At 61.6% G+C, this 18450-nt stretch overlaps 1 protein-coding gene across 3 annotated transcripts in view; it reads left to right on the top strand.

Moving 5' to 3' along the window:
* Positions 1 to 17856, top strand: part of ZC3H18 (zinc finger CCCH-type containing 18) — a 60536-nt gene extending 42680 nt beyond the window's left edge. For all 3 annotated transcript variants that reach the window (XM_045987781.1, XM_045987783.1, XM_045987782.1), the window contains 10 exons: positions 8805 to 8996; positions 9814 to 9939; positions 11599 to 11703; positions 12915 to 13058; positions 13391 to 13450; positions 14198 to 14358; positions 14587 to 14783; positions 15278 to 15374; positions 16359 to 16455; positions 16998 to 17856. In XM_045987781.1, the coding sequence (XP_045843737.1) occupies positions 8805 to 8996; positions 9814 to 9939; positions 11599 to 11703; positions 12915 to 13058; positions 13391 to 13450; positions 14198 to 14358; positions 14587 to 14783; positions 15278 to 15374; positions 16359 to 16455; positions 16998 to 17211 (1393 nt within the window). In that variant the 3' untranslated portion in view covers positions 17212 to 17856. The remainder of the gene's footprint in view (positions 1 to 8804; positions 8997 to 9813; positions 9940 to 11598; positions 11704 to 12914; positions 13059 to 13390; positions 13451 to 14197; positions 14359 to 14586; positions 14784 to 15277; positions 15375 to 16358; positions 16456 to 16997) is intronic.
* The last annotated feature ends 594 nt before the right edge of the window (positions 17857 to 18450 follow it).

The following is an 18450-nucleotide window of genomic DNA, read 5'->3' as shown; positions in this document are numbered from 1 at the left end:
TGCCATCTCTCCGTGTCTCCAGGACGTGGCTCACATCTTGCTGCTCAGAGGGGCCGCCCTGCTGCTCCCACCCTGCTAGAGAGTTCGTCATGGCTCTTAGCACTCCCCGATGTCACGTTACCGTTGACCGATGTGTTCTCACCTGTTGCCTTCTTCAGCGCAGTCCCCTGCAGGCCGCCACGGCACCGCGCCCCCTGTCACGGCCCAGCCCAGAGCTGGAGCCCACAGACACTTGACGGTGCTGTAAACAAGTTTTGGGTTTGGTAGTAGCCTCCCTTTTTACTTTCTCTGTCGTAGCAAACATTGTAGGACTGATGAAATTGCAGACGGAGTTCTGCTCTCCAGATGCCTGAAAGCTGTTTTCATGCGTATCCAGATGCCTGGTCTGGAAAGGCGAGACGCGGGGAAGATGGGCAGATGATGTCGCGGCTGTCACTCGGCCCCATCACTCTGTGGCGTCCCGAGGCACATCCGCCGGTCCACTCCAGTGCTTTTGAGTGTGTTTACTCCTATGTACTCTGGCTATGGACCGCCGTCCCCCACCCCCTTCTTATGTCCTGCTTGTTTCCAAGAAGTCAAGTAGCTCCGAGTCAAGTGTCTGTGTGTCCAGCTCAGGGACATTTTTATACACCTGAGTGTGTCTTTAGCACCTCTTGGAGGGAGGACAGCTGCACAAGTGGCTGTGTCCGTCTCTGCTCGTTGCTAACTCGTGGGACAGACGCCCTTCCAGCCCTCGTGTTCCCAGTGCTGCCTGGCCCCTCCAGGGGGTGTCTGTGTGAATCCAAACAGACCGCTCGAAGGGCACTAGCAGCAACTGGCTTAGCCCCCAAGCACCAGATCCCTGGGAAGACCAGCCTCGAGCCCTACATTTGCACAGTCAGTGAGAGCACCGCCAAGCCAGCGGCGGGTTCAGGAGGCGGGACTCCGTGGATTCTTCCTAAAACGAGATGCAGCTTTCTCACCAGACCCGGCAGACCTGCTCTCCCCTGGTGTCTGCTTCCTTTTGTTAGGCTCGCATCCCCCTCCTTTTCCTTCCCTGGACCCTCGCTCATGCTCCTGTGGGCAGAGGCAGGCGCGCCCTGTTCCTTGGTGTAGGTTCAGCCTCTCATTGCTGCCAGGGAGTCGTGAACCTCGTCTTTGATCACCCTGGCTGGAAGCCCGCCAGCCCTGTGCCAGCACGAAGGGCTAGGGTTTCCCCAGAGCAGAATTTCCAGCACGGTCCTCCTGTTTCCTTTCTCTTTGAGCACCGGAGCTGGCGTGACCACTTTAGGAGGCGGCTGAATTTCCCTGCATTAGTACGTTTGTGTCGGCTTCCTTCTCTAGATCAGTTTACTTACCTACCTAGGACAGGGTGGGAATTTTACATCAACAGCTGGTTGGAAAGCACTTTTCTTGCCTCAAGTAGGAGGCAGTCATGACTGCATTCAGAGTGGAGTGGGAAGCTTGCGTCTTTGCTGGTGCTCGAGGGCTCTGCAGTGGGGTCGGATCGGTCCCAGGACTGCTCGTTGCAGAGTCCAGCGGGCACACACGGCAGTTGGTGAGGATAGACTCAGTGTGGTTTGTCTGCGGCCAGCGAGAGCTCTTGAAACCCAGATGCCCGTGGCCCGGAAGCGGGGCACAGACTCGGCACCGTGGGGTGAGGCGCAGCGAGAACCACGTGCCAGCAGAGTGCCCGGCTCCCTGGGTCTTAGTCCCCGCTTCCCCCCACCGCCGTCCGCCGTCTTGCCTGCCCTTCTCCGCCTGCCCCACCCGAGCCGTTCCCACAGGGCTGCTTGGCAAGTGTTTTCTGTGGAACATCTCCCTCCGGGGGTTCTAACGAGCTTTCCTCTAGATAGCCAAGACTCGGGGCCGCGGTCTCTCTCCCCCTTTAGGGTTCCCTTCTGGGAATTAGGCCTTGAGCAGGACCTTGTAAGCAGTTCTGTAGAACGCATCTATGTAAATAGAGGGAAATCCCTTTCGTGAAACCTTGTAACCTTTACAGCCCAGCCAGCCGGCTTGCCGCCCCGGGTGGAGCCGGGTGTAATTAGGATGCTCTTTGGTATATGCAAATTAATTTCATTCTAGATAAAGGTAGTAATTGGGATCTTCCTGGAGGGATTGCCTGGACTGCTTAAAGCTGTTCACTCTTGTTCAGATGCACGTGGGAGGTTTGGTGCCCGTTGGGGCCGAGAGGGCAGGCTCCTCACTTCCCGGGAGCTCTCCTCCGTCCTCAAGAGGGAGCCCTGTTCCTGCCCGCCGCCTCCGCTGAGGGCTTCTTTTTTTTTTTTTTTTTTTTTTTTTTAAAGATTTTTTTTTTATTTGACAGAGAGAGATCACAAGTAGGCAGAGAGGCAGGCAGAGAGAGAGGAGGAAGCAGGCTCCCTGCAGAGCAGAGAGCCCGACGCGGGGCTCGATCCCAGGACCCTGAGATCATGACCCGAGCCGAAGGCAGCGGCTCAATCCACTGAGCCACCCAGGCGCCCCCGCTGAGGGCTTCTTGTCTCAGAGTGCCAGGGGCCTGCATCCAGTGTGAGGCCCCCAGGGGCCCAGAGTGGGTTGGCGTGGGCAGGCATTCACACCTGTCTCCGCAGAGCTCCCAGGGCCCCTCCCAGAGGCCCCCCACTGCTCTGGACTCGCCCTGGGAGGCCGGAAGCACCAAAGCAAGGGAGGTGGGTTGTAGCCACGTGAGCTGCGCCGGGACCGCTGCCCTGTGGGTCACGTCCGAGGCTGCGTGGCCGTCTGCCGCCCTGGAGGGAAGGTGACCCTCGCTCCGGTCTGCTACATTTTTTGCAAAAACTACACATTAGGTTTCCTGTCTGCATTTGGTGACTCTCCCTCCCGGTTGTCTGAGCGCCGCTCTCCCCTCCAGCTGCCCGTCACCCTCGCCACGCATCATGGTTCCTCAGCTCCTCTCTCACTTAGCGCTGCGGTTTGTAGGCTTCAGGAACTTGAACGTGGCAAGTTGTGCTCTCACACGGCCCTAGACCGGCGTGGTGGTGTCCCACACTTTGCTGTCCCTGAGTGTCCGACAACCACACCCAGATGGCTGTCAGGAGCCTCGCGGGGTGTGCGTGGCCCCGCGGAAGCAGGTGGGCCTTGTCCCGAGGCCGTGGGCCGGCAGGTCGCCCCAGCCTCCCACTCCGCTCCCCGCTGCGTGGCGTTCCATGCTTCCTGACGAGCCGGGCGCTGGAGGTCACTCGGAGCCGCTCTCGGGCCTGGCGTCAGAACAGTCAGTAATCTTCGGTTAGGGCAAAAGGCACTCGTCTGGAGATGCAGTAAACCTTAGCTCACTGTCCTGACCTCTCGTCCGTCCTGGGCACGGCTGAACTGCTTGCCTCCGAGAAGGTCGTTGTGCCCGGGGCGTAAGCGACTGAATGCTCCGGAAGTTGCCCGACTGCCGAAGACAGAAAGGCAGACGGTCGCACTCCCCCGTGGACACGGATGCAGCCATGAGGCAGAAGGACGTGCCGCTGAGCCGCCTCAAGCACGACCTGCCCCCAGCGGGAGCTTTGGGTTCTTGCGGGGGAGGCAGCGGGGGCAGGAGCCGTGAAGAGCCTTGGGCAACGTCAGGGGCCTTGCAGCGGTCAGGGAATGTACGGGAATGCTGCTTACCCACCGCCTGAAACAGGAGGCTTTTCTTCTTTCTGTTCCCCCAAAGTTCAAGTGGAAGTGGGTGGGAACGTGCCTGTCCCCTCTGCTGGCAGTCACGTTTCTCTCGGGTTTACTTGTTCCGGATGAAGTTCAAGGATGTTTTCATAGTTGGAGAGTGAACGTGGTGGGTCTGTTACCAGATGCCCTCTCACTCGGGAAAGGCTTTCTGTGCTGCCCCCTGGCCCCGGGAGAACCGTCCACAGCAGCGACCCACCCTTGGGCCCCTCCGGTCAGGACCCGGCTTCGGTCCCTAGAAATGGCAGGGTTCCGGGGTGCTGCTGTGTGCCTCACTGATGGGGCCTACGTTGGCCTGCGTTGCAGGCTTCCATCAGGGCCTGGGGGGCACCAGAATGAGAACCACAAGCGCCGGTCTACGTTCTCTCGCATCTTACTGTGTGTCTGTTGCGAGAGGGACCCGTAGCCTGGCCAAGGCTGGAAGGGGGCTTGTAGCGCACTGGGGCGGGTCGTAAAAACCCAGCAGAGTCCGAGACAAGGAAGAAGTGGGATTTCCACGCAAGGTGAGCATCCCAGAGGGAGGGGTGCCTTGCCAGCACCTGGAGTCTCTTCCCTGGCGGGCGTCCAGAAGTCCGCGGAGGGGTGCGGCAGCCCCCAGCCACACGGACCCCCGCTGGGGGTTTCTGCCCAGGGCTTAGGGGCGGTGGTCACAGTGCAGGCCTTCATGGGAACCCATGGACGCTCCCAGGATGCAGCCGCCGCCAAGCTCTCCCGTGAGAGGTGCCGTGACACGAGTGTGAAGAGTTCCGTCACTTCTAAGTCCCTTTTCCTGGACCTTTATCGGACGCCTTCGATTTTAGAAGAACACCTTGATGTTTTCTCTCGTTGCATCTTTGACCCCAGACTTGCCAGCTGCTCTGGTCGGAGTTTCCAAACACCTTGATGTTGCTGCTTATGTCACTGACGTCTCTCGCCTCTGACCCGACCTGACGTGCGAGGCGTGTTGTGAGTTGTCGGGCCAGGGTTGCGCTGTGTTGTGACGTCTGTTTGGCAGGCCTTGCAGCTGACCTTTGCTCCCCGGAGTCCCTCTCCAGGCCTTGAGCGGAGCGTTAGAGCCTGGAAGATAAGAGGGTGCCGTCACAGGGCTGGGGAAGGCCCCTTCCTTGGGCAGAGTGAGGCCTGTTTCCCCTCTGTGGAGCAGGGTTTATGCAAATGCTGGCCCGCTGCCCCTGCTGACCGCGGCCCTTCCCGCCGCCTCTCCCGCCCCTGCGTCTTCAGACTGCTGATCAGCTGACCTGCCCACGGGGTTTCCGAGTCATTGGGGTGCAGCGTTTGTCAGTTGGTCGGCCTCTGGGGCCGGGCACCCGCGTGACACCAGCCGCACCGCCCCTGGGTCCTACGCTCCAGGGCAGGGGTGCAGCCCTCCGGGGCTTCAGAGCACAGTCGCGCCAGCCCTGCTGCCTCACCGACTGGTCACGTTCAGCGTATGGACCTGCGCGGGGCGTCTTCTCTCCGGTCCCTGCCGGTGTGCGGCTGAGAGGCCGCTGAGGGTCGGCAGCCGCGGCCCTAAAAGCCACTTGGCCCTGCGGCGGCGCCGGTCAGAGCCCCGGAGCCCCTTCCTGCTGCAGGGAGGTCTCGTGAGAGATGAGACCGCGTCGCTAAGACCAAGAATGAGTAAAATTCCCGGGCGTGTGCTCGTCAGCACAGCAGAAACTCTCCTCTGCAGGAGGGAAACGTTCCCTGAATAACATCTGGGGCTTTTCTATGATAGACGTGGAACAGGGCGGGGTAGACAAGTGTGGGGAACTCCGTAAAGAACGAAGAAAACCGTGAAGAAGGACAGACAGCCTGGACGGGGGGCTGCCGTCACCCCGGCCCATGTGCCGGCCCACGTGGACGTCCGAGGGCGGGCCTCCTGCCCCCGCTGCCCCCCCCGCCCCCCATGCCCACGCATGCTTCCCCCCGGGGCTTCCCAGGAGCTCTTTCTTGGGTGTCCGTTCAGTCGTTTTCGCCGAAACATGCCATTAACACGGACGGTTCCAGTTCTGTGTCCAAGCCGGAAACTGTGGCTCCCTGGTCTGGGCCGGCAGCTCTGTGGCCCAGATCCACAGTGCGGGAGTCCGGTGGCCTGCAGAAGGGACCCCGCCCTCCGCTGCTCCCTAAACCGCTTCATTCCTGTGCCGCCAGCATGGTTTTCTGTGTCCAGGGCCCATGGACACTGTTTCTATTTTTTTGTTATCTTTACTTTTTAGGGTTAAATACATTTTAAGAAGACACTACATCATTTCCGTAAAACAAGCCAAATCATTTGTCCTAGTGAGTAACTGTAGAAATTAAGTGAAAAATGAAAATGGTTGTCTGTGTACAAATTAATTAAAATCGGGACCTCCCACTTGCCACCCTTTGGGGGATCTGTTTTGCGGGGTCACTACCACGCCTGGTACCGTCCTTTCAGAGGGAAGGAGGCGCTGGCGGCGGCCCAGTGTGCGTGGTCTGGCGGCGCCTCCAGGGGAAAGGGCAGCGCACCACGAAGCCCACGGTGTTACCCCCAGAGTGCGTGCGAAGGAAGGGAGGCAACGTCCACTCGCAGAGACGGCGGTGGCCCCTCGGTGGACTTCTTTTCCAGGCTGCGAAGGAGACGGGCAGCGGCACTCTGTCCTCTCTCCCCCTCCCTGCTACCCGAGCTCCCAGTACAGTTAATGGTGACAGGAGGAGTCTGTCCCTTGCTTTCTGTCTGCCCTGCTGCCCTGTCAGAGGGGCTGCAGACCGGCCGAGCCGGCCGCCGTGGAGACAGGAAGAACCCCATGCGGCGTTCTTAGGACGAGGGTAGCTCAGGATGTAGGGGTGACGGCATCTCCGGGCTGGCCTGGGACAGGCTGGAATGGACAGGTTTCCCTTCCTCCCACGATCCCTCCTCCCCTTATACAAGCTTGTGAGCTTACATGGCAAACACTCTTGGGGTTTAGGGCCAATACAACAGGGATTTTGTGCTTCAGTTTAATGCGTCCTTAGGACGTTTTTTTGGTTTTTGTTTTTAAAGATTTTATTGATTTTATTTCTCAGAGAGAGAGGAGATGAGCACACAGGCAGGCAGAGTGGCAGAGGGAGAAGCAGGGTCCCTGCTGAGCAGGGAGCCCGATGCGGGACTCGATCCTAGGATGCTGGGATCATGACTTGAGCCGAAGGCAGCCGACTAACCAACTGAGCCACCCAGGTGTCCCCTTAGGGCGTTTTTTAAAATGTTTTATTTAAATTCAGTTAGCCAGCATGTGGTCCGTGATTAGTTTCAGATGTGGTATTCAGAAGTCTAGCATTTGCATAGAACACCCAGTGCTCATCACATCACGTGCCCTCCTGAATGCCCGTCACCCAGTTACCCCATCCCCCACCCCCCACCCCTCCAGCAACCCTCAGTTTGTTTCCTAGAGTTAAGATTCTTTTACAGGGGGCGCCTGGGTGGCTCAGTGGGTTAAGCCGCTGCCTTCGGCTCAGGTCATGATCTCAGGGTCCTGGGATCGAGTCCCGCATCGGGCTCTCTGCTCAGCAGCGAGCCTGCTTCCCTCTCTCTCTCTCTGCCTGCCTCTCTGTCTACTTGTGATCTCTCTCTGTCAAATAAATAAATAAAATCTTTAAAAAAAAAAAAAAAAGATTCTTTTACAGTTTGCTTTGTTCTCTTTTTTCCCTCTTTCCTTATGTTCATGGGTTTTGTTCCTTAAATTCTACATATGAGTGAAACCATATGATAATTGTCTTTCTCTGATTGACTTATTTTACTCAGCATAGTACCCTCTAGTTCCATCCACGTCGTTGCAAATGGCAAGATTTCGTTCCTTTTGATGGCTGCATAGTATTCCATTGTATATATGAACCGCATCTTCTTTATCCATTCATTTGCTGATGGACATCTAGGTTCTTCCCACAGTTTAGCTATTATGGACATTGCTGCTCTAAATATTCGGGTGCACGTGCCCCTTTGGATCACTATGTCTGTATCTTTAGGGTAAATACCCAGTAGTGAGATTGCTGGGTCGTAGGGTAGCTCTACTTTCAACTTTTTGAGGAACCTCCATGCTGTTTTCCAGAGTGGTTGCACCAGCTTGCATTCCCACCAACAGTGGAGGAGGGTTCCCCTTTCTCCACATCCTCACCAGCATCTGTCATTTCCTGACTTGTTAATTTTAGCCATTCTGACTGGTGTGAGGTGGGATCTCACTGTGGTTTTGATTTGTATTTCCCTGATGCCGAGTGATGTGGAGCACTTTGTCATGTGTCTGTTGGCCATCTGGCTGTCTTCTTTGCAGAAATGTCTGTTCATGTCTTCTGCCCATTTCTTGATTGGATTATTTGTTCTTTGGGTGTTGAGTTTGCTAAGCTCTTCATAGATTTTGGACACTAGCCCTTATCTGATGGGTCGTTTGTGAATATCTTCTCCCATTCTGTAGTTGTCTTTTGGTTTTGTTGCCTGTTTCCCTTGCTGTGCAAAAGCTTTTGATCTTGATGAAGTCCCAATAGTTCATTTTTGCCCTTGCTTCCCTCGCCTATGGAGATGTTTCTAGGAAGAAGTTGCTGCGGCTGAGGTCGAAGAGGTTGCTGTCTGTGTTCTCAAGGATTTTGATGGATTCCTGTCTCACATTGAGGTCCTTCATCCATTTTGAGTCTGTTTTGTGTGTGGTGTGAGGAAGTGGGCCAGTTTCAGTCTTCTGCGTGCGGCTGTCCCATGTTCCCAGCACTACTTGTGTAAGAGACTGTTTTTTTCCATTGAACATTCTTTTCTGCTTTGTCAAAGATGAGTTGGCCATAAGTGGAGGGTAACAAGCACTTTATTGCCCTTAAACGAAAAATTTGTTTTGCACCTGCTGTGTGCCGGCTCTAGAGAGAACATGGTAGACGAGACCACCCCGTCCTTCCCAGAGTTTGCAGTATGGTGGGGACTTCTGGAAGTCGTTACACCCACAAAAGTGGGTACTGGTGTGGTTCGTTTCCACGAAGGAGAAAGACATGTTCCTCCAGGAAGGACATGTGCGTGGAGACCGTCCATGGTGCGAGCTCTGCCTGTCATGCTGGCAGTGAGCTCTGCGGCCCCGCCGGGTGACCCGTTACTTGTCAGGCTCCCCCTGAAGCAGGCGCTTACGTCGCCGTCCTGCCTCTCGGTTTCCTTCACCGAACGGCACTGCTGTCGCTGAGGACGGTCCCAGAGCGGCCAACACCTCTGATTTTAGCCGTCAAGCTGAGCCGCCAAAGAAGGAGGCCGCCACTGCGGGCCCGCAGGTGAAGCGAGCAGATGAGTGGAAGGACCCTTGGCGCCGGTCCAAGTCTCCCAAGAAGAAACTCGGGGTGTCCGTCTCCCCGAGCCGGGCACGAAGGCGCCGGAAAACATCAGCCTCGTCTGCTTCTGCCTCCAATTCCTCCAGGTAAGGGGGCTGGCCCGTCACGGTGACGGTGCATGGACGCTGCCCGAGGGCTGCCCCACGCCGGCCCAAGGACAGTCAGCAGGGCTCAAGGGACACCTGTTTGCCCAGAAGAGATTCACTGAGTGACTGGGGCCCTGGGGCTTCAGCGGCAGACAGAACTGAGGCTTAGAGCTTCCCTAAGGCTTCATGCCCCCAAAAGAACGATTGACCTCAGCCAGGATGCTGGCAGCCCAGCATGGAGACCTGGTGAGGGGCCAGCGAGGGGGGGAGAGCTCACACAGTTGGTCCGGGGCAGAAGGCCAGGAGGACGGCGAGAGCCCGGCCACGGAGGCAGCCCTCTCCTCCTCCTGTGTGTGTGGGCTGCAGCGGGGCTGGGTGTGAACCAGCAGGCAGGCCTGCGGTGGGGGCGGGAGGCCAGAGCCCGCCGTGCTAGACGGGCGCTGGGGAGGTCAGCGCCGACCCAGGGCTTTTGTTGCGTGCACGGATGGGTAGAGAGGAACCTGTGTGTGACCGCACGGGGGGCTCTGTCCAGGCAGGGCCCGGACGCTGTCCTCCAGCCGTAGTGAGCACACACCTCCCCACGTCTTGCTTTCTAAACCTTATTCCCACCAGAAGGGGATGGACTGCAGCCCACAGAGGTGTCCAGAGGGTGGCTGGGTGTGCACAGGCAGGGACGGGGGGTGGGGGGCGGGAGCAGGTGGGCATGTGGCCACATCACCTGGGTCTGCACCTGAGGAGAGCAGGTCCACAGCAGCGGCCAGGCCGGAGGTGGAGGAAGACCGGCCCCTCCCCCCACCCCTGTCCTTGGACACTCTAGGTCATCGTCACGGTCATCCTCGTACTCTGGCTCCGGCTCGTCCCGCTCGCGCTCCCGCTCGTCCTCCTATAGCTCCTACTCCAGCCGGTCCTCCAGACACAGCTCGTTCTCAGGCAGCCGGTCCAGGTATGTGCGGGGCCGGCCGCGGCGGGCAGTGGGGGCAGGTGTGGGCACGGCCGCTCTGTGCCCCGGCATCATGCCGGGCACCCGGCTGTTCTCAGAACGGCCTGAGCCGCGTTTCGAGGTCATTCTGAGGCGTGTGTGAAACGTATGCAAGTAACAAGCTCCAGGCGCCGAGGGCTCGGCGCAAGGGGCCCGTGTCGGCAGGCAGCTCAGAATGGCCCCCCACGGCCTGTGTCATGCGTGCGCTGAAGTCAGGAGACAAGCCACGGTGTGGCCACGTCCTGTGGACCTGCGCTATCCGCTGGGCCACTAGCCACGGGCAGTGATTCACGTTCTCGTTCAATTAGGACTTTAAAGTGCGCGCCCCGACGGCAGGGCTCCGAGGGCGTTTCCGTCTTCACAGGAAGTTCTGTGGACGCCTCTCGAAGGGTCAGACAACACGTGTGTTTTTCCCACTGAAGAGAGACACTGGCGTTTTAGAGGATCCTCCGTTGTCTGTAGGGACAGTCGCCGGTTAACGTAACCAACAGGCCTGTGCAGGCTCTGCAGCTTCTCTTTCCCGCCCTTCCAGGCGGCCTGCACCGCACGTGCACCCACGCGTCCCGCCTCCAGGGCACACCTGCGTGGGGAGACCGTGGCCCCTCTCCTTTCCCTTCCCCCCACCCACGGCTTAGTTAGGAGAGGAGAAGTGCGAGGCCAGAGGGCGGCGGGGAGTGGAGGGCTGCCTGTGTGGGGGCTCCGCCATCCCCGTAGGGCACCGCAGCTGCCCGGGAAGCCCACAGTGGGGATGAGACGAGAGACCCCGTTGTCGCAGGTGGTGCCTAGGCCGTGCGCACACAGTGCGGCGCAGGGTTGTGCGCTCTGGCTCTGGCCTCCTGGCAGTTAGCGGGGGCGTCCGTCCCCTGGGGGAATCCCCCAGCCCAGCCAAGGAGCGTCAGGAGGGAGGACCCAGGCACTTCCTCCGCACCCCTCTGTCTCTAAAACCTCAGGGTGTGTGACTGCAGGGGCCCCGCCTCATTCTGCCGGTGCTGCTGCTTGGTGGAAAATGGGGCTTTGTGCGCGACAGTTTGTAAGTAGGAAGAAAACGCCTGCTCAGGGGCTTTTCGGAAGCCTGCGTCGCGTGGGGTGCCGTGCTGGATCCCGGGACAGCGGAGTCGTCGGCCTGGCCGGGCCAGCCTCCAGAACTTCCCAACCAGCGTCCCCGTCCTGCGGCTCTCCGTCCTTGCCGCTGACTCCTGAACCTGCAGCCCATCACTGTTTCCTTCCGCAGGCGTGTGGCGCCCAGCCTTGGCCGGTCCCTACCTCGTGCTGCTCGCCCCGCCCTCCCCACCCCACTTTCCAGCCGCCGGGCCTCAGGGCTCCGCTCCCCCGCTCGGCCTCCGTCCTGCCTGTGTCACCGCGTCCGTGCTGGACTTCAGCAGCGCAGTGTGCCCTTCCCGCCCCGTGCTCGCGGCCGCCCGGCCTCCTGCAGGGTCTGGCACTGCTTTGCCGTCCAGTGCGCTGCGGGAGAGGACTGAGAGCTGTCGGAGAGCCGTTTCGGACGTGAGGCAGCTGAGGAGAGCCCTGCAGTAGCGCCCTCCGTGGAGCTGGGTGACGTCCTAGTGTGCTCCCGTGCAGACGGGCGCCGCGGCGCTCCCTCCTCACGCATCTGCTTCCTCCTAGGTCCCGCTCCTTCTCCTCATCTCCCTCCCCGTCTCCAACGCCGTCCCCACACAGACCTTCTGTTAGAACCAAGGGGGAGCCTGCTCCGCCGCCTGGGAAAGCAGGGTAAGTGCCCCGTGGGGCAGGCTCGCCTGCTGTCCGTCTCTCTCCCTGTTGCCTCTATGACGAAGTCCCAGTGAGAACCCTTGGCAGGTCGGCAGAGGTGTCGGGGGATCAGGCTCGGGGGCTACAGGCCACAGACGTAATCTCTCTTTTCCTGGCCCATGGACTTCAAGGCTACTCTCACCTCGGCACGCCAGCAACCCCTGCGTGGACCGTGCTGATGGCCGTGCTCCTTGCGGTCAGACCGCTGTGCCTGCCAGGAGCGGGCCCTGCTGTTTTCTCCAGCGGGCAGGAGGGAGGTGGTTCCCGTCGTGCTTCCAGGGCCGTGCCAGGGTGCAGAGAGGGGCGGCCTGCCAGACTGGCCTCGTTCGCACATGCTGCTCCAGGAGGGGACCCCACTGGTCCTCATCAACAGATGCGGCTGATGTGGCAAGTTAGAAGCACCTGGAGCGTGCCGTCCGGTTACAACCCCTGACGGGCAGTGTCTTAGGTTGCAGCCATGCCCACACCCCGCCCCAAAAAGGGAAAGCAGGCTCCTTTCCCGAGCAGAGCACTGAAAGGCAGCCGATGGTGGCGTTGACCCTGCAGGCGAGGCCGGTTCCTGTGTGTGGCGCCAGCGCCCCCCCCGCTTTGTCCCCTGCCCTCACGTGTGCGACTCACTTAGCGGCCAGTAGCCTGGTGCTCGCCAGGTGGACGGCGCCGAAACGCTCCACACTGCCGATGGGCGCCCGGAATGGAGGCTGCCGGTAGCCCTCCGGAGCGTGTGGGCCCCCGGAGCCGCGCACTCCCGCGGAGGGAACGGTGTGCAAGCGTCACTGATGCCCGCCTCGCAGCCGTCCAGACCGGGCCGTGTGACCGGGCCTCGCGAACACGGGAGGCGGCGTGTGCGCGCGTCTCGGCCGCCCCCGTTGCCGTGCGAAGCGGCTCGCCTTTGCCCCTGACGCGGATCCCTGCCGATTGTGCCGGTGCCAGGACGGTCAGCGGGGCCCTCGCCCCACACTGACGGCGCAGAAAAGCTTTTGGGGTCGTTCTTCATATTGCAGTGTGGGTCCCACACGCGAGGGGTCCTGGCGGCCTTGGAGGTTTGCCCCACTCATGGGGGGCACGTTCCTGAGGAAGCACAGCGCTGGCTCCGTGGTTCTCAGGGCTCTTCATGGGGACCTGTCCTCCACCCGTGGGGCCGGCTCTGACCCTGCGCCCATCTCCCGTCACAGAGAAAAGTCAGTGAAGAAGCCAGCCCCACCTCCAGCCCCACCTCAGGCCCCCAAAACCACTGCTCCAGCCCCCGAGCCCGCCAAGCCAGGAGACCCGCGGGACGCCCGGAGGAGGGAGCGGCCAGCGAGGACCCCCCCCAGGAGGTGAGCAGATGGGCTTCAGGCTGGTACCCGGGGCAAGCAGCTAAGGCTGGGGTCTGCCGGTCCCTGTCCTGTGTGGCTGTCCTGTCGTGTCACCTCCCTGAGCCTCAGTTTCCCCCGATCACGACGACAGAGTGTGGTCGTGCGGGACGCAGGCGCCCCTCGACACAGAGGTCTCCCCCGGAACGGGGCAGTTCTGCCGTGGGACGCTGAGGAGAAGGCTGGCGTCTTTCTTCGGAGGAGAAATCGCGCTTACAAGCGCGCAGAGCCCCACGCCCCGTGAGCCGGCCGGTCAGGGGCTGCGGCAGCCACACGGCGGGCCTTCTCTGTTGCAGGCGGACGGTCAGCGGCAGCGGCAGCGGCAGCAGCTACAGCGGCTCCAGCTCCAGATCCAGGTCATTGTCCGCGCCTCCCTGGCCCCCTGAACCCTGGCCGCCTCCCCTTCGGGCCTGCACACGGGAGCCCTCCCGCCGGCCCGCCCGTCGCGCTTGAGGCGCCCAGGGGCCGCCGGTCAAGTAGGAAACGTGGTGCCTGAGCTGTGGGAAGAGAAGACGCCCCCGCCGGTGCTTAGGTTCCCGGAGCGGACGCTCCTGCATTTCCAGGCAGCCCAGAGCTTCCTCTGAGAGGTTCGAAGGCCCAGTCTCTAGACAGAACTGGGCCCTTGCTTTCTCCCCCGGGCCTTCCAGTGTTTTCTGAGCGTGCGGAACTCAGTGGCCTGCCCAGTGGCACGACCTCACCGTGGCGGGAGCCGTGGCCGCAGTGCCTGCGAGCCGGCCGCCATCCCGGTGTTTCCCAGAGCCGCGGCTGGGCCAGGGCAGCCTCCGCTCCAGGGTCTGGTGTGGCTGCCGGGCAAAACCTCCCCTTCTCGGGCCTCAGAACCTGGGCCCTCGGCCCTGTCGCCACCGGCCTCACTCCCATTTCGTCACTCGTCATCCGTCCCTGCCCGCAAACAGGGTGGCTGCTCATTCGTGCGAGGGCCCTCGACTCCGTGATGGGGCGTCCCCTTGAATCCTCCCACCATACTCCCTGCAGTCTCCGGGGTGCTGTCCATGGGAACGTGGATGTGGAAACCCGTGGCCTCTGGCCCCCGGCCGTCTCGCCTTCGGGGCTGCATGGGTGCAGACGTGCTTGTGTGTGTCTAGGTCCCTGAGCGTGAGCAGCGTCTCCTCGGTGTCCAGCGCCACGTCGAGTAGTAGCTCGGTGCACAGCGTGGACTCAGACGACATGTACGCAGACCTGGCCAGCCCCGTGTCCTCAGCAAGTTCGCGGTCCCCCACCCCAGCCCAGACCAAGAAGGAGAAAGGTACAGGGGGTCCTCGTGTCCTGGGCATTGTGGCTGCAGAGGCGGGCAGGCCCTTCCTGGAAAGAGGGTGTGTGCACTGCCTCACTTGGTTGAACAGGAAAGCGCAAGAACCTCCCGCCTCTGTCACACGGCCACGTGGCCTGGCTGAGAGCACGTCCCCCCTCAGGAGGCCCACAGGAGACCGCCGTGCCGGGATGGCCACTGCGACTTAGCATTTGTTGTTGGCAGGAAAGTCTAAAAAAGAAGATGGGGTCAAAGAGGACAAGCGGAAAAGGGACTCGTCCGCCCAGCTGCCCAAGTCCTCGAGGCCCTCTGCCGGCGGTAAAGCCCAGCAGCCCACGGCCCCCCAGCAGGCGCCCCCCGGGCAGCCCCAGCAGGGCACGTTTGTCGCCCATAAGGAGATCAAACTGACGCTGTTGAACAAGGTGAGGCCATGGCGCCGCTGCTGGGAGGCTGCTGGGAGCCCAGCCCCCGGCGGCATCCGACTTCCTGGGGCCCATGAGCCGTGGCTGCACACAGCCCACTTGTCCTGCTGCTCTGATGGGGGAGATGAAGCCCAGTAGCATCTTCTGGGAGATGAGCGCGTCCGGGAGTGGTGGCTGCTCTCCCCAGCCCTTCTCCGTGTGGCTGAGCCTGTGTGAGCTGACGTCCCCAAGGCTCCCTCGACTCCGAGGGCGAGATGCTGAGTTCCCTGGGGTCCTCTGCAGTGCCCTTGGCCCCCAGGGAACAGTGTCTGCGGTCCCTTCGCTGCGGAGAACGAAGGCCTGAAATCCTGGCCTTGCCTCCCTTGAGGCCCCGTCAGCACCCAGCGATGGGCATGGGACCAGCACCGCTGTGCTCCCTGCTTCCCGCGGGGGCTCGTGCCGCCCGGTGGCCAGCCTGTGGGGCCATCCTCACTCTGTTCCCTCTGCCGTTCCAGGCGGCCGATAAAGGGAGCAGGAAGCGCTATGAACCTTCGGACAAAGACAGGCAAAGTCCTCCTCCAGCCAAGCGGGCTAACTTATCCCCAGACCGAGGTGAGCGTCCTGCCTCCCTGGGGCTCCGCGGGGCTCCGAGGGGCAGAGGGCCGGGGCCCGTGCGCTCATCAGGACGGGCTCGCGTGGGTCCGTCCGTCGGTATTAAGGTGTTAGAAGTTAAAACTTGGGAGAAAGTGTCAACGTTTATTAATGTTAGGGTAACAGTAACAAAGTATTATATTTTTAAACAAATAACATTTTTTATGGAAAATAACTACATTTCCATGAACAAAACACAAGTGTCCTTGTTTTTTCTCTCTGAAAATGCCTTCTGCGTCCAGCCGGCCGACGGGGGCTGCAGTCCTCCCCTCTGCGATGGCACGGGGCACGCGCACTCTGGGGGGCAGCGGAGGGCAGGCGGGGGCTCGGCACTGCAGTCCGACCCCAGCTGTCATGGGCCATCCGCCCGGCCGGCTTTGATCACTGGTGCAGAGCCGTCCTTCCTCCCGAAGCAAGGGCAGGGCCTGTCTGGAGCAGGAGGGGCGCCCCTCGCCTGTGCCACTGAGCGCGGGGATGTGCGCACCCGCCAGGGCCGAGAGCCGGCTGCGGCAAGAGCTTGTGTGCTCCCCGGGCGCCGACCTGCTGCCCACGTGGACCTCCCCGCTCACCCGACAGCGGGGCGCCAAACACCCCTGGCTTCTTGGTTTTACTTCTTTCCTACCCTCTCCTACCTGCTTGTTCCCAGTTCGCGGGTGTGAGTGATGAGGGTCTTTGTGTCGGGTAAGCGGGAGCTCCGTGGCCTGTCCTGACCTCAGCCTCCACGGGCTCCTGGCGCTCCGCTTTCCAGCGTGACTGGTGCTGCCCTGTCCTTTCTTTCTGGCCGCCTCTGCCCTTCGCCTCTTCCTGTGAGAACGCACAGGCCGCACTGAGCTGCAGCGACGCTGGCACGGGGTCCCTGGCATCCGGCCAGGCTGTCCCAGCCCTGTCCATGCACACCAGCCCACTCGGCTGGGACCATGGTCTTACCTCGCCCGTGTCGTCCAGGTTCTCGGGACCGGAAGTCCGGCGGGAGACTCGGCTCCCCAAAGCCAGAGCGGCAGAGAGGCCAGAATTCTAAGGTGCCCGTGGCCCCACCAGACAGGTGAGCGCCCCACCCATGCCCTGAGCAGACCACACGGGCGCCGGGGCCTCAGGGCTGGCCAGCCAGAGCGTTCCTGCCCCGCAGCTGGTCCTAGAACAGGGGCCCTTGGCACGAGGCTTCCTGGTGCTCCCAGCTTCTCCCGCCTTCCCCGTCGGCCCCGGAAGCAGGGCGAACAGTTCCTCCTCACAGGAGGTCATCTGGGAGGCCCTTCCCCGCCCCCCCGCTTCTCAGGGTCGTGGGCCAGACGGGTCCCGGACTCTGCTATCCTTGGAGCCCCCACACACCCCGGCTCTCAGGGCTGCTCCTGGGTCAGATCGTGGGGTTTCCCCACCGCAGGGGGAGGCCGCAGAGGGACCAGACGCAGGAGGGACAGGTCAGCAGGGCACCAGCTGAGCCCTGGACGCCGCGCCCTGTTCGCTCTCCACAGCCGAGGGCGGGGGGCGCGGGGGGCACAGCCCAGTCGGAGCTGCCGTTGTCCGGTGGCCTCGCCCTGCGGGAGGCGCCTGGCAGACCCTCTGACGGCCTCCCTTCCCCCCACACAGGAAGCGCCAGCTGTCACCCCAGTCCAAGAGCTCCAGTAAGGTCACAAGTGTCCCTGGCAAAGCCTCCGACACCGGCCCGGCCAGCTCGGTCTCCGCCGGCACGAAGTCGGGGAAGGCCAGCACGTTGTCGCGGCGCGAGGAGCTGCTGAAGCAGCTGAAGGCCGTGGAGGACGCGATCGCGCGCAAGCGGGCCAAGATCCCCGGGAAGGTGTAGGCCCCGCGGGGAGACGCGGGCGTTTGGGACTAGCGCGAGCACAGCCGTCTTGGATTTTGAAGTTAATGCCTCATTTTGGCTGTGAGTCTTTTTAAAAATTAAAAAAGAAAAAAAAAGTTTCTCAGCTGGAAAAGAAGCCGCCCGTGAGGAAGATGATGCTGGATCCCGGGCTTCTCCGGACCAGGCCGGACTGAAGCAGCCCTGTCCCAGAGCAGCGGTCCCGCCGGACAGAGGCAGGCCGGCCGGCCGCGGCAGGAGCCAGGACTGGGCGTCAGGGTCATGTAAACGAGCAGTCCCGGGCCCCGGGGCCGCCTGCCCGGCTTCCCTCACCCCTGCCAGCCAGCCTGCCCCGCGCCCGTCCTCCGCACGCGCTCCTCCCCGTCCCGGAGCGCCGCGAGCTCCCGAGTGGCCGCCTCCCGCCCCTGCCCGGCCCGGGTCAGAAAATAGATCTATATTCTTGACTGAAGTCCGATCGGGAAATACTTCCTGTCTTTTATTTTAAGCCTCAGATTGTTTTAGTTGATTTAAAAAGAAAAAAAATACAGAAAAGACCAAAAAAAAAAGGCTAAGGGTGTTGTTGGGCGTCTGTCTCATGTGGAGGGTCTTTTTTGAGGGGTCTCCTAAAATAAAGTATTTTGATAAGCACCGTCTTGCCCTGGTGGTGGTGATTCCCTGGGCCTGGCCCCCCGGCCTGTCAGCCACCTGCCCACGGAGGCTGCGTCCGCGGGCGCCTGGGAGGGAGGCCCTAAGGAGACGCCCTTGGCGCTGCTCTGCCCCTTGGCCCCCGTGGGCGGGCGCCTGGTGTGCTTGTGGCGGCCCCGGGCGTGGCGGAGCATCCTGAACACCGGAGCCCCCCTCGCTCGTGCCCGTGACCTGTTTTGTTTCAAACGGGTCCTGGAGCAGAGGAGGAGCCAGGAAGGGCGGTTGTCGGGCTAGGCCGGCCACCGGCCCCAAAGCTGCTGTGCACACAGTCATCGTCCCCCGCTTCCCCCGCTGTGGGCACGCAGGCAGGCCTGACAGGTCCTGGGCCCAGGACCACCCTGGGGTCCCCCCGCCGTGAGGAGCTTTGAGCCGGGCTGTCCCGCCCGCCGCAGCCCTGCCCGCCCTGGAGAGTCCCATCCACCAAGACCCATGAGGAGTAGCCCCGGTGCTCACCGCAGCCCCGTCTTGGAGGAGCGAGCTCGCCAAGGGGCACCAAGGCCTCGGGGGCCCTACACGGTCTGGGGGTGTCTGCCCCTC

Source organism: Meles meles, chromosome 19 (genome assembly GCF_922984935.1).
Source record: "Meles meles chromosome 19, mMelMel3.1 paternal haplotype, whole genome shotgun sequence".
Taxonomy (NCBI): Eukaryota; Metazoa; Chordata; class Mammalia; order Carnivora; family Mustelidae; genus Meles; species Meles meles.
Note: the sequence above shows the minus strand (reverse complement) of the source record. Positions and strands in the feature narration are given on the sequence as shown.